The sequence below is a fragment of the Megascapheus bottae genome, chromosome 2 (assembly GCF_031878675.1).
Source record: "Megascapheus bottae isolate mThoBot1 chromosome 2, mThoBot2.hap1, whole genome shotgun sequence".
NCBI lineage: Eukaryota > Metazoa > Chordata > Mammalia > Rodentia > Geomyidae > Megascapheus > Megascapheus bottae.
The window spans coordinates 69,006,432-69,021,879 of record NC_143510.1 but is presented as its reverse complement, the minus strand read 5'-3'; the positions used below and the strand labels follow the sequence as shown (position 1 = coordinate 69,021,879).

Genomic DNA, 15,448 nt, shown 5'->3' with positions numbered 1-15,448 from the left:
GCAAAAAAATTATTTTGCTATTCGGAACAGTGAATTTCAATTGAAGAATATTTAATCTTGAAAAGAACTGTCTTCCTGTTATCCTAATCTTGACAGTTGGCAAAGGAGAAATGATGTCAATGTACGTTTGTGGAAAAGAGTGTGTTAAGTTTTATGAACCGAAATCTTAAATACTTTATTCATAGGAAGAACTTCTCTGCAAATACACTTCACCTCTTATGTGCAGTTTGTATTTCTGTAATTGTGAAAGCTCTTTATGAAAGTAGTTTTTTTTTGTATTCTGCAAAACAGACTTTTGAAAGCCATGAGCTAATGTGCTTAATATTTAAAATGAGCTAGCTGCTCAGAATGGATTTAAATTCATTGACTATGGAAATGCAGGAGTTGCTTAAGTGGTATAAAAGTTGGCATAAATCTGTACAAGAAATCTTGCACAAATTGAGACTACCAAGATAATAGAGCTTTGAGTAATGCCTTCCAAATTTGTGTTTCCTGTGGGATTTCATTGTTTGTTTTTTTTGTTGTTATTTTGTAGAGTGTGATGTGAGGCTTGAACTCAGGGCCTGGGTGCTGTCCTTGAACTCTTTTTGCTCAAGGCTAGCACTCTAATATTTGAGCCACAGTTAGACTTCCACTGATTAACCGGAAATAAGAGTCTCATGGACTTTGAATCATGATCCTCAGATCTCAGCCTCCTAAGTAGCTATGACTACAAGCGTGCACTACCCAGTGCCCAGCTTCCTGATTTTTTAAAGTAATTTATTTTACATTTTATTAAGCACATATTTTATTGGTAGGTGTTCTGTCGGTAGAAAGTAATGAATTAAGAAGATTTCACTGTGTACATATTGAATTAAATAATTTTATTAAACAGATTCCTAGATACTTATAGGCTAGAGATTATTTCCATCATTGTAGAAAATGGCCTCAATTCTTTTGAGCAATTGTCCTGGAAAGCTCCAGTGTTTCCTTTTTTTGGGAACTTCTAATAGAGTTCAGGGATTTTTGTGGCAAAAGAAGCATTTGAAATTTTTTTAAAAAAACTGAAAAAAATGATTCCTATGTTCTTAATTTTTGCTTTTTTTTTTTTTTGCTGGTCATGAGGCTTGCACTCTGGGCTTGGGCATTGTCCCTGAGATCTTTAGCTCAATGCTAGTGCTCTACACTTGAGTCACAGCACCAACACTGGTTTTCTGGTGGTTAATTGGAGATAAGAGTCTCACAGACTATGCCCAAACTGGTTTTGAACCATAATCTTCAGATCTCCACCTTCTGAGTAGCTAGGATTAGTTAGACAAGTGCTTAATATTTTATCTGTACTGTTTATGATATGAAAAATATGACTTGAATTTCTTTGATGTTATGGTGACAGTTTTTTCAGGACTTATATTGCTGTTTATGTGAAATTTTAAAGAGCTTTCCACAACTGTTCTAGAGCTAAGGCCAAATAATATGCATTCTTCCCAAGTGCTCATTTTGTTAAAAATTAATGGTTTCTCTGAATGAATACCTTTAGAGGAGGCATGTGCAGGGTGTTTCATTGCACGCCAAGCTTTTCTATATAACAATTGTGTAATACAAAAGAAAATGCTCTAATGTGTCTAATCTCTATGCGCAAAAAAATTATGCCTTATATTTTGTTGGGGAGAACATTTTTTATGAGTTGTAGTAACAGTTTCTTTTCTCAAAAAATTAGCCTATTATGCTTATGTAGAAATTATAAGCAATACTCCCATTGCTTTTTTTGTTGTTGAATTATTTAACTTCCAGATTTTCTCAATGCTTCTACTACATCCCGGGGAATAAGTTGGCACTTCCAAAGAATCTGTGGAGTCAGTGTGTTTTGCAATGGTTTCTGGTAATGTTAATGAATTGATCTAGCTCATTATTTTTTCAAAGAAAAGCAACATTTACAAACACATGTTCAAATAAATAAGTATTTCTTCTGAAAGTAGCATGATTGGCACAGACTTAACATTTATTTTTTCCAGTTCAAATCGAGGACAAGGTAATGGGGTAAGACCAGAAAAGCTATCCAATTCTTTTTCATTTCTTCCTGTTCTTATTGCTGGCACATACATATTTACAACATAATTATTATTGCAGCACTTGTTTAAGTAGAACATATCTGAACTTGGATTGGACTTTGAAATTTTATTTTTGTTCCTAAATAATGTTTAGAGGCTTGAAGCCCCAATTCACTAAGAACTGTGACCAATTTTGAAGAATGTCAGAATCCAGGTAGTTTAACCTTCAGACCAGTCAATACTTTATCTACTTTGTGAAGCTGCCTTTTATAGAGGTCTTGGCTTTTCTTGAAATTTAGCAGTAGTCTCCTATTGCTACTTAAAAATCCAAGTGCCATTCAGAAACCATTTGTTTCTAATTGTAAAATAACAGATGAGGCCAGAGGTAAAGAATCTTCTTTACCAAAGTACCCTGATTTTTCTCCTGGGATATACTAGAGGCTGGGAAAATGTGGCCATGCATGTTTCAGAGTGGCTCATGCTGAAGATAGACTTATTGGTCAATGATTACCACTGTTTTTGACACAGTGAGTATGTGTATCATGGTGTCATTAATAAGAAGAGGAAACAAAAGCACCATGTCATTCTCATATCTGAGAATTCTCACATCTGAAATAATGCTTTTCTTTTATTCCATGGCTTTCTTTGGATTGAAATGTATCCATTAACATTTGTGTGCTTTTCTTTTCCATCCATCCTTCTCCATCTCATGAAAAGCACATCTGGGTAAGTTGGCACACAATGGCTGCTGAACATGGTGATTTTCAGCACCATCTTTTTCTTTTATTTGTAGTGTTTTCTCTTTTCGGTTGTGACACAAGCTGCACTGCCTCTGACCTAAAGTAAAAATCATCATGTGTATTCATTTACACACAGGGGGAAAAAAGGAATCATTGGTTCAGAGAAATATTCAAAATTCAAAAACTTACATTGGCCTTTCAGGAATGTCTGTTTCTTTGATTCTATTAGATATGCGTCCAAAGACATTTTCAGAGTTTATTTTCCCTAGTTCTCAAGACATTCCTCAAGAGCTAGTGGAGGACACACAGTCATAAATCACTGATAGTCACAGGATTTGTTAGTGCCCACTGTGTTGCATGATGAAACCTGCTTTCTCTATGGCTTGTGGCTCAGCTCTCCGCATATTCTATTCAGGGGATAAACTTACTTACTAACTACAGAAACTGCACTCATTTAGAAGAGGTCAAATGTTGAGTTTTCCCAACAAAACTTGTACACTTAGGGAAGCCAAAGCAATATTTGATTTTTGGCTAAATATGTATTCATCACACTACTTCCTGTTCTGCTGGTTAAATTTTAAATATTAAGTAAAGAAGAATCCATATCTCTCAGATAGCAGTTTTAATTTAAAATTCCTCCTCAGGACAAAGCTAGAGGCTATCATCAAGTCCTAAAACAAATTGAGTTTCAAGGTATAAAATGAAATAACGTTTATCAAACATTTACATAGCTAGATTTTTGCATTGGCAGCATGGTGAGCTCATTAAAACATTTTGTACTGGAGGAAAGAGGTACTACTTTTAGATTAAAACCACTTCCCTTTTCATAAATGAAATGGCTCCAGTGAGATGTGAATGGAAGAGAATGAAGAGAATTGCTACTGGATTTATGAGCATTTTATAGAGTAATACAAGGTTATATACATTTTATTGATTAGTATTTTTGTAGTTTCTTTCTAATTTAATTTTTAATATCTAGTTGCTATTACCAATAATATCTAACATGACAATATTTGCTTCAGTTATGATAATTTATGAGATAAGGAGAGCTCCGATGAGATGCTGTTAGAGTTTTGTTTGGAATGCTAGACAGTGAGACTTCGCCAAATGAATGTTATAAACTTCTACTTCAAAAAGAAATAATAATACTCTCAGTTTTAGAATTTTGAAACACCATTTTCATGTCATCCTGTACATTTGATTTTCTATTTTCTGATAGCTTTCAAGTTTCATTAGCATTCCATGGTTAACTGGTTAATTAAAATTGCCAGGAAAATAAAATTAGTCTCACAATCCTTTATTGAATAAAATATTGAAAGAGTAAAAAAGAGGGGCCGGGAGTTTTGCCTAGTGGTGGAGTGCTTGCCTAGCATGCACGAAGACCCGGGTTCAATTCCTCGGTACAGCATACATAGAAAAAAAGCCCAAAGTGGTGCTGAGGCTCAAGTGGTAGAGCTCTAGCCTTGAGAAAGTCCAAGGACAGTTCTCAGGCCTTGAGCTCAAGCCCAGGACTGGCAAAAACAATTTTTTTTTAAAAAAGAAAGAGATAAAAGAATAATTCCTTGTAATAAATGGCGGTAAGACACTGATATCATTGCCTGTATTCTAAAAGTGAATTTTGAGTTGTCTTGCACATACATGCTCTTAGTACTTAATTGAAGCATCATATCTCAAAATTACTTCACTAATACAGTCACTAGAATAAAGATTAGGAAGGAAGAATGTCCGAGAACCATACCACAAACACGGTGAAGGTGACTTGGGAATGTCTGAGCTACCTGTGTCACTTAATTAGGAATTCAAAACAAGACTGAATTAAAAATCCCACTTCTCCCACTTGATTATTGCATCCCCTTGTAGTCCTCAGTATTTTCTGTGCTTGCTGGTATTATTTTCTACTCTCTGCTCCCCACCAATGAAAGCAAAAGAATATATAACCTCAAAAACACAGAGGTTGTCAACTCAAAGTGAGTGAAAGACATCTGAAAATTAGATGAAGCACTTAGCAATCTAACTGATAGCCTCATAAGTTTGAAAATTTACCATTGCTTTCCAGTAAGTCCTCAATTACTATCGGAAAGTGCAGCTCATAGGGTCTTGCAAAACTCAAATTGTCTAATGGAAAGTAATACAGGATCCTTAGTTTTAAATAACAGCATGAGTAATTGCATTGCTTAATCACATTTGTGTATATGCTTTTACATCTTTTTATTGGCTTTGAAAATAATTAAATTCAACTAAATTGAAGAAGATAAGTATGTAAATCTCTACTTTAATTTCTAATTTTTTTTCCTGAGAGTATGCCCTACATTTCAGTATAGCTTGAGTAAAAAGGAAAAATTTTAATGTGAATGAACTGAGGACATAAAGTAATCAATTTCTTTCAAATCGAGCAGTCCTGTGTGTGTTATTGGAGTCTAGATAAAACACTACTTTTCAAATGTGTCGTGGATTTTTGTATATTGTTGCTGAATGTGAAAATATGAAGTAACAGGATGTGCACACTTGCACACACAAAATTACAGAATGTTATGCTCTCAATCAACCTTAATGTTGAATTTAAAACTGAATTTTGTGGTGCTAAATACATATATTTAGGTAATCAGTGTTCTGAAGCAGCTGATTGAGATTTGTGACATAGTTTTGTTTAGAATAATTATGTTAAGTAAGAAGTACTTTTTCAGCTTAGAGATGTTTTCAGTTTCCATGGAACAAGATTTCGTTCACATTTGCTGACCAGAATTTCAGCTAGTTGTTCATACTAGTTTAATTTTAAAGAATTAAGAGAATTGACAACAAGTATGTATTCCAGAATGATGGGATTTTAATAAGCTTATTATAGACCAGCATGAAATCCAGTTCTACCAATTCTACCTCCATCTCACATCCTGGATTCTGAGATTGCAAGGAAGTGCTACCACATCTGTTGTAACAAAGCTCATTTGTAGCTGACATTTGAGTAAGATCATGTTCTATTTATCCTCTTACATGTGGGATTTTAATGATACAAGGAAGGTTCTATACATAGTAATCATGTAAAGTGATATTGCACGAGAGAGATTTATTCCCTGGAAATTATATTAGAATAGGTTCAACTGTCAAAACCTTTGGATTTATACATTTTTAAATCAATTCACATATTTCTTCTGGAATTATCAATAATTATGTACTTGTTATATGCAGCAGTACACCAATAAAGCCACAAAGGTAATTTTTCAACCAGAGAAAGACTACATTGCAGGCAGTCATGAAAAAAACCAATTGAACTGAAAATAAACAACTTCATGGTCAACTTTTCCATTTCAATTATATAAACTACAACAGTATTCATTTGTTCAAGAAGTTGTCTATCGATAGACAATGAAAAAGTCAATGTTCCTTTTCAAAAATAAGATTGTGCATTGACACATGTGACAGTAGTTGATATGAACCTTAACCATGAACCAGATAGTCACATAAGTGTATGGTGATTCTAAAAATAATGAAGCCATAGGAAAAGATGGGATGCTCCTCATTTTTGTGCTCACATGAGAAAGGTGCTATTATTCTCCTTTTGCAGTTATACAGTTTCAAAGAACTCAGTTAGCTAAAGGGCAGTATGACTCTGTGAACAAGTTGTGGAGGTTGAAAATTTTTGCTCTGCCATTCACTGGCTCTATAATTTCACACGGCCTCTATTGTTGTGTCCTCAGCATATACTAATGTGATTCAGAGCACATCTCACTGAAGTGTTATGAGGATGAAACAAGTTAAGAGATAGATAAATAGATAGATAGATAGATAGATAGATAGATAGATAGATAGATAACATATAAATTACTTAGAATAGTTGCTCAATAAATGTATACTAGCTTTTAACATGATGCTCAATAATTAATTTGCATCTGGAACCTTCACCCTTTAAAACCATTGTATTGTATTTCACAAGAATTTGAAGTTTTTCAAATTAACAAAAGAGAACTCTAGATAATTCTCTACTATAACATGGTCTTAAATAGTAATATCATTTATTGAAAGTACTTAAGTAATGTTACTCACTTTAAATGAAAAGTATAGTCAGAACAATAAGAGTATATGCAAGTTTTAATTTTGTGTAAGAGAAGTAATTCTTCCTGGGAAAGTCTTAGAATAATGGCAGGAAAGAAGTAAAAGTCTGATTCTCTACCCTCACAACCCGTCATCATCCTTTGTTTGACAACTGTATCTCTAGCTGTACCTCAAAACACTGGACTCACAGTTATCTATACTCAACAGCCAGAGAGACCTTCATGTGGAAAATTCATGTTACATTCCTGATCTTATACCTTCTGATGACTTCTCAGTGCACTTTGAAAGACCCTATTTCCTATAAACTCCAAGTTCACCAGATTTTGCTTCACTCTAGGCTAGCTCCCCAATTTCATTCCTCTCAGCCCCTACTCCTTCATCCCTGAAATGACTCCCATCATGCTGTCCTTAACTTGATTCCTTTCTTTTGCTCAAATAACCAATTTCAAACCTTTCACTGTGCAAAAATATGCTTATTTCTTCTCCTTGAAATATTTCCTACAAGGGTTTCACTTCCAGCACCTTTTCAACAGGTGTGTCATGAACTCAAATATTGCTTCTTCTAAGGGATCTGCTCAACACTAGAAACAAAGTAGTTCTAATTGCATCACTCACCACCTAACTAACTTGCCTAACTACCTTAGTCTATTTTACCTTCTCTTGGCATAAATCAATGCTTCAAATTTTATTGATTTATTTGATTGATTGTTTTTGAGACCTGATCATACTCAGTAACCCAGGCTGGCCATGAACTCAAGATCCTCCTGTTATAAGTGGATACCACCAGCTCTGGCTTATGTATTTATTTCTGTTCCTCAGTGGAATATGGATTCTTTGAGATATAGAGGTCCTGTTCATTTTATTCTGGCATATGCAAAGCCTATTAAAAATCAGATGACTATGTTATGGTCAACTGAGTCACAGGGGCTTACAAAGGCCCCACTCTTGAGCCCTAGGAAAGACCCAATTATCTACCACCAAGTTAAATAAAACATTAAAAGCATAGTCGGGAAGATTGCTCAATCCTGTGGGACCCATAAAATGAAAGTGTACATATATTGCCTCAGGACCATGATGATGATGGTTTCAGAAAGGAAGCAGATTGGGCTGGTGGCCTGGTGTTTGTCAGGTTCTGTGTTCAATCCCCAGCATCACAAAAATAGAAAATAAAAAAATGTAGAGGAGGAGGAAAAGAGTAGAAAAAGAGAAGGAGGAGAGGAAAAGAAGGAGATTTCTTCAATCTTACAACTCAAGATGAAGTTGTTTCGGAACATAAAGCACAATATCTGCATAGATATTGCTCTTTGCCTAGCATGGCAGAAGCATATTTTGCAAATGCAAGATATGAGGCTCTTTTTCCCAAGGCATTCTCCCAGTCAGATACAACTGCAATAGCTGGAGAGATACTAAACCCAAAGAATTGAGCCTGACATTTTCGTTGGTATTTAGCCATTTAAGCAAACATCATACCTGCTTTGTTTTGAGTGAAAGCTAGAAATGGATGTCTCTACATGTAATTGACAATTAAATATGTACAAGTCTTTAAGTCTTATTCTTGCTCTGTCTCTGTCTCTCTCTGTCTTTGTCTCTCTCTCTGTCTCTCTCTTTCTCTCTCACTCTTTCTCTCTTTGGCAGTTCTGGACTTTGAACTTATAGCCTCACACTATACAGAATTCTACCACTGAGCCTCATTGCCTCCCATTCATTTTTGCTGATTATTTTGCTGATTATGCTTCTGAGCATAATTCTCAAAAGCCACAAATTGATGCTTCCCCTGATTACTGAGATGACAGGTAGATGGTATTATGTCCAGTTTCCCTCTGTTGAAATGGAAATTTCTAGACATTTTGGCCTGAGCTGGCCTCAATCAAGACCTGGGAAACACATAACATTTTCAGAAGTGGACTGTGTGAGTTACACGCAACCCATTTTAAAGTGTGCAAATACTTCATAATTTTGGTACCTCTAATTCCCTAATAAAAATGGTATCATAAATCCAGGATGATCCTGTTAAGTTAAAGTGTGATCATATAACTTCTCTACTCATACCTCTCCAATCACGGTCTCACCAAGAATATGATAGTCTTCCATCTAATTTTTCTGACTCAACCCCCACCTCACCCAGAAGTACTAATCCACACTCAAATCACATGTTCTCTCTGACCATTCCCTATCCTTTATCTTTTGCCCCTCCCACCACCATGCACTTCCTACCTGGACCTTCCTTCGATTTTTCTCCATGAAATTGACCTTCTAATTTAACTTTTATTACTGAGTAACTGTCCAGTAAAATACAATCTCAAGAAATAGCAGGTGATTTTATGTATTTAATTCAGTGACACTTTATAAGTTTACAACATAATTGTACTACCTACTGTGTATCTCTACTTTTTTTTTATAAATGTCCTTGATGCCAGTTCAGTTTCTGCAACATCATCACCACACTCTACCCACTGCTAATTCACCAAAACAATAGCTGTTAATGACTAAAATCCTCACATTCAGCATGTTCAACTTTGCACCTAAGCAACTCCCTATATGTTGTATATGTTGGAAAGTTTCATATATTTATTTTTTATCTAGCAAGTGATCTCCTGGGAAACAGATCCATGTCTCTGTTTTTCACAGTAATACAGTCTTAGGTCATAGCCGGTTCTCAATAGATACTGAATGATACTGAATGCTGTTTTTTTTTTCCTTCAGTCTACGTCTATAAACCCAGCTCTCCTGGTGAGACTAAGCTATAAAATATGATTTTTAATGAATTAACATCATTAGGAATCCCAAGGGAACAGGGGATAACAGAGAAAGTAGAAAAGGAAACACATGTGTATTTCACTTAGCATTCAGATTATCAGTATCACTGTCCAGAAGCTTACATATACAACTTAATTATGAAATCTACTCCAGGCTGGGGGCTTCTTCAGGAGGCTAAGATAGAGAATTATGATTCGAAGCCAGCCTAGACAGAAAAGTCCTGAGAGACTCTTATCTCCAATTAACCCCTTAACTTAGATCTTTTAAAAGTATTATCTATTGAAAATCTACAAAGACTTTGTAATGAAAGTCTTGTTAGTAGTAACAAGTAAAATACGTAGGTGTTTTAATGTAGAAATGCAGTCTCTCACAATAAGGAACTAGTTGACTAACAGCAGATAATACCCAAATGCATTATTTTGAAGTCAGTTTAATATTCATGATACATTCCGAGGCACACACAAAAATACCCATTTGATTGCCAGGCAATTGTTTTTCTAATTTAATTTAAATTCAAATTTAATCAATACTGATAATGCCATATATACCTACCAGCGTGTGTGAAATTTTAAAAGACTGACAGTACCAAGTGTTATTCCCAAAGAAGCAACCATAATTCTTAAACTTTGCTGGTGGAAATAAGAAAAAAGATTGCATTGCTTCAGAAAGTAGTTTGAATAAGTAGTTTAAATAAGTATCTAACCAAATACTTATTGCACCAAACAAATACACTCATATTGCCAAGCAATTTTTATACATTTGTGTGTATATGTGATTATGTCATTTAAAAGTAAAGACAATATATTTCTTGTTATATTCCTGGGCAGATCTATAATAATTTGAGATTCAGTGGAAATACATACTTGTTTTCACCATAATATATGCTTTCCGTTTGGTTTTTCTATGTGAATGTCATCTCTAACATCTTAGTAGCAGAGACAATGAAATCATACCAGTCACTGGCAAGTCTCTTTAAATCATCTTGTTAACAATATTTATTTTTGCTGAAATGTTCACTTCCATTTAAAAGGTTAGCGACTATAAGTGCAAATAAGTATACTGTTGAATTTCTCATTTTAAATTATTCTCTAGTAGTGAAAATCAATTTACATGGGCATTCCCTTCAAAGGAGGTGTGGTTTTCAGCTATGGGGGCCAAAAGATCAGAGCAGAGAACACTGAAAAGTGTCAGCAGCACATGCATGGGCCCTGGGTTTGAATGACTTCATAACAGAGCAGCTACTGCCAAGTTTCAAGCCATAGGCCACAGGCTCCTAAGTGCATTTGTTTGAAATTACTGTGTTTTGGTCTTCAATAGGCACACTCTCTCTCAGCAGTGATCCTGGCTGTCTTTTTTTTTTTTTTTTTTTTTGCTTGGTATAACTTTGCCTGATATGTCTTTTGTAACCTTAATACATATTCAGTTTTGATAAATGATGCATGCCACGCTTGAAATGCATGTCTCCTAATTGTTGACACTAGCATAGTCTATAACTCAGATTTTCCAAATCTCCAAAAAGTTGAGATACAGGTATAACTCCCAAGACAGATCCCCGGACCCACAAATTGTATTAAAATCAAGCACATCATGACAAAAGAGGTTGAAATATTCAACTATATCTTCTGTCTTTATTCATAAACATTTTCTCTTCTTTTGAGATAGTAAGAGATAGAAAAACATGTGGAAGAAGCTAACCTTCGATTGCAAATTGCATATTAGTCTATGAGCCATTTCCTCATTTTTGATCATTTGCTGATAATACAGTTCAGCTTATTAGTTCATTGGGACTTTGTATTCAAATTTTAATGAGTAAAACTTAGAAGAAATTATTCCTAGATGTAACTTCTAATAAAACCTTTAATTTTTAAATTTTTATTCATTACTCTAATATTCTCATTATCTCACCTTAAAAATATTTAAAGCTATTATTAGTTGCCTTAAAAATATTGTCATTAAAAACCAGAATGGTCTTCCATATTATCTGACATATGTTCTTTGCTGTATAATTCAGGCATGAACTTCTTGAAGAAGCTCGGAGAAAAGGATTGCCTTTCGCCCAGTGGGATGGGCCCACTGTGGTAGCTTGGCTAGAGGTAAGAGAATCACACCTATTAACTCTTGAATCAATCCTCATCAGTTAGATGGGATTTCAATGACTCGTTTCTGAAATCAGAGCTTCCCTGTAGCACAGAATTGTTCATCAGGAAGTATTTGATTTATCTCTAGATTTCCAAGCATGGTAATTTCACTCTTATAAGTTATGTTTGTGTGTGTGTGTGTGTGTGTGTGTGTGTGTGTGTGTGTGTTTGTATGTGTGTGTGATTGAAAGAGAGAATGAAGCCCCTAGTATAATGAAAGGAGAATTTCTAAATTCCACTTTTTTTTGTACCTACAGGAAGAGATTCATAACGAAGCTACACAATTCTTGTTGTAACAAAAAGTCTCTTCCCACCTATTAGTTCTCCTGACCAGATTTCCAAAAAAAATTATATCACATAATATTTTCCTACAGCTTGTCTTAAATTCCTGAATCTAATTCATATATATATGTATATATATGTATATATATATATATTGTCTAGACCCACAAGGTTTGACACTTGAAATAAAGTAGATGTGTCACTATGGTTTCTTCTATGCCAAACATTGAATAGTGCTTCAATTTAATTAATGTTAACTAAACTAATTATTTTAAATAGTTAACAAAGCAAGAGCTACTTCAGCATTTCCTTCATTATAGATTGTTCTGCCCGCCACAAAGTGGAGGGCAGCAGCCAGAGGAGTTGACAGTGAGCAAACTACATATTTGACCTCGGAGGGTCCCTTCATGGAGCCAATCAGCCGGCTGCACTGCCCTTTCCTTCATTTCTATCCTGGCTATAGCAGCTGCTCAGAAATACCCATGTCAGGGAAAGGACTTTGGCTGTCAGAGGCAAGGATATGCCATGTTTTAATTGGGTTGAGCCTCTAAAATCATCTGCCTTCATTATCATGTCAAATCTGTGATTAGTGAAGAAAATGTAGTCTGTTTTGACTTGGGAAATAGACTTTGAACCTGGCATGATGACTCACTCACGCCTGCAATTCTAGCTACTTAAGAGACTGAAACCAGAAGGACTGTAGTTTGAGGCCACCCTGGACAACAACCCCTAGTTAACAAAAAACTCTCAGTTCACACCTCAGTACTGAAGAAACCAAACAACAAAAACAAAATCCCACAAAAAACTATAAAAGCCGGATGTTCTGCATGTTGCATGCCTGACATCCAAGCTGTAGTGGGCAGCAGGAAGAGATTACAGGACAGCTCCCAACAGACAAGAAGCTATCTAACAAATAATAACCTGGCAAAACAGTGCTAGAGGCATGGCTCAAGATGTAAAGTACTTGTCTAGCAATCCAAAGTACTCAGGTCAAAATCCCAGCTTCCCAAAGGACATATATAGGACTGACAGAAACAAGGTTGGATCTAGCTTTTACTTCACTCTTTCACATTAGAATTTCAGCACATTAGTAATCAAAGTTATTTATTGCAAATATATCTTTTAAATTATTATATTTTAAAGATCCATTGAAAGAAAGAAAACAACATGACATCTCAATAATGATACGTGTTCTTTGTTAGGATTTTACTCTGCTAAAATGAGGTACAGTTTGACGAGAGCTGCTATTTTGGCAAATGATGCACAAATTCTTCAGATTAAAAAAAAGAACAGATTTCCTGACAGTAAGGTGGTAGGAAATGACAGGTAGTGATGAGGTAGCTAATTAAACCTAACCTGAGCACACAGAAATTGTTCATAATGTGATTCAAATTACAAGATGGAATAAACCAGATGAATGAATTGGTGATTCGGTGAATGAGAGCTCCAAACTATCACCTCCTTTCACAACTCTTTGAGTGCATCGTCTGCAAAGAGAATTATAAGATTCACACACCATTTACTCACATCAAAAACTCTTTAAAATCTAATCATGAGTGACATTGATAACAATAGATTGCAACAATTGGAGTTCCATTAACCAGCATGGAAATCACAAGTCTTAGAAGCAAGGGATAGGAAATTATTAGTACCTAGTAAAGCTAAATTTAGATGTTTAGTTAATTATAAACTAAGAAAATGGCTCTTCTGTCTTCTGTAATGTACCTGTCACAGTAGGTTGTTCCTTGTGCCTTACTGTTGGAAAATAATAAACAATACACTAGATTTTTTATATTTGTCACAGACCAGGCCACATTGGATCAGAAATTTGACTGTTCGATTCACTCCATATCACCCTCCATAATCTTTTAATATTGTGTTATTTGTACAACAAAAGATATCTGTATTAATTATATATTGCTGAGTAACAAGTTATGCTCAGAAATGGCATTTATTAACTCATAGATTCTAGGTTTGGGATATTAAGTTGGTAAGCGGAAAATTCAATTTGGCTGTAATATGGACTTAGATCAAAACTGCAGATCCTGAAATGGTACAGCAGTCTCATTCTGTGACAATGTGTCTCTGCACATAGGATTACAAATTAGACTGATAAATTGAAGTCGCTTATTAGACAACCATTAATTGAGTTCCTTCACACAAAAAGGAATGTAGTGCTGTGAAAAAATTGCCTTTGTATTTCTAGTACCTACTGGTCATTAAAATGTACTCCCTGAAGCCAGAATTGCCTGCTTCTTGTTTCCTTTCTTACCAAACGTGTTTTCAGTAAACTACTAAATGTCTCTGGCTATCTCACCCTTCTAAAGAAATGCTAATAGAATTCATTTAGTGAGGGCTAGGAGTTTGGCCTAGTGGTAGAGTGCTTGTCTATCATGCATGAAGACCTGGGTTTTATTCCTCGGAACGACATACATAGAAAAAAGTCGAAAGTGGTGCTGAGGCTCAAGTGGTAGAGCTCTAGCCTTGAGAAAGTCCAAGGACAGAAAGCTCAAGCCCCGGACTGGCCAAAACAAAAAACAAAAAACAAACAAAAAAAAAAGAATTCATTTAGTGAGATTGTGAGCAGTACATGCATTCATATGAGTAAGCTGCTTAGAAATTCCATTTAATGTAAAAGTCACTCAAATCTTAACTATTGTTGTTGTTGTTATCTATATCTGTATTTTTCTGCCTATCAGCTCTGGCTAGGAATGCCCGCTTGGTATGTGGCAGCTTGCAGAGCCAATGTGAAAAGTGGTGCCATCATGTCGGCTTTATCTGACACTGAGATACAAAGAGAAATTGGAATCAGCAATCCTTTGCATCGCTTAAAGCTCCGATTAGCAATCCAGGAGATGGTTTCTCTGACAAGTCCTTCAGCTCCTCCAACATCGAGGACGGTAAGTCCCACTTCTGAGCAAATAGCAGCCGTTTTAAGTCCACAGAGAAACTGTGCCAGCACATATTTCAATGTCAGCATGAATTATTCTAAAGAGATTTGGCTTGCTTTTCATTAACCTTGCTGCTATTTTTAATAGAGTCTCAATTGAGGAGCTGTGATTCATATCCCACTTGAAGCCTGAAACCAAGTACAGATTCTTAGCTAGCATTTAGACTGAAGTTTCAGGGCTTTTTCCCCCCAAACAAAAGATTCCAGGTTCACTGATTTTCAGAATTTTCCTTTTACTCATGTAATATGCTGGCTTTTCTGAAGAAGAAAAGTATACGTAAGTATACATTGCCACGTCGTGCTTAACTCTGTATGCCTTTTAGGTAATGTTCATTTATACAAGGTTTGATTTTCTGCACCTAACAAGTAGAATACCTTCTTTCAAAATCAGTTTGAATCTCATTTATAAATCTTCAGTTCTTTTAGATGGTTGTCTTGAATCTAATGTCAGGAAAGACATTATAGAAATAGGCAATAGGGCCGGGAATTTGGCCTAGTGGTTAAAGT

The 15,448-nt window shown here is 35.3% G+C and overlaps 1 protein-coding gene across 16 annotated transcripts in view; it reads left to right on the top strand.

The window, feature by feature from the left end:
- Positions 1–15,448, top strand: part of Ppfia2 (PPFI scaffold protein A2) — a 295,042-nt gene that overhangs the window by 257,257 nt on the left and 22,337 nt on the right. For all 16 annotated transcript variants that reach the window (XM_090328326.1, XM_090328325.1, XM_090328319.1 and 13 more), the window contains 2 exons: positions 11,583–11,664; positions 14,691–14,891. In XM_090328326.1, coding sequence (XP_090184452.1) covers positions 11,583–11,664; positions 14,691–14,891 — 283 coding nt within the window. The remainder of the gene's footprint in view (positions 1–11,582; positions 11,665–14,690; positions 14,892–15,448) is intronic.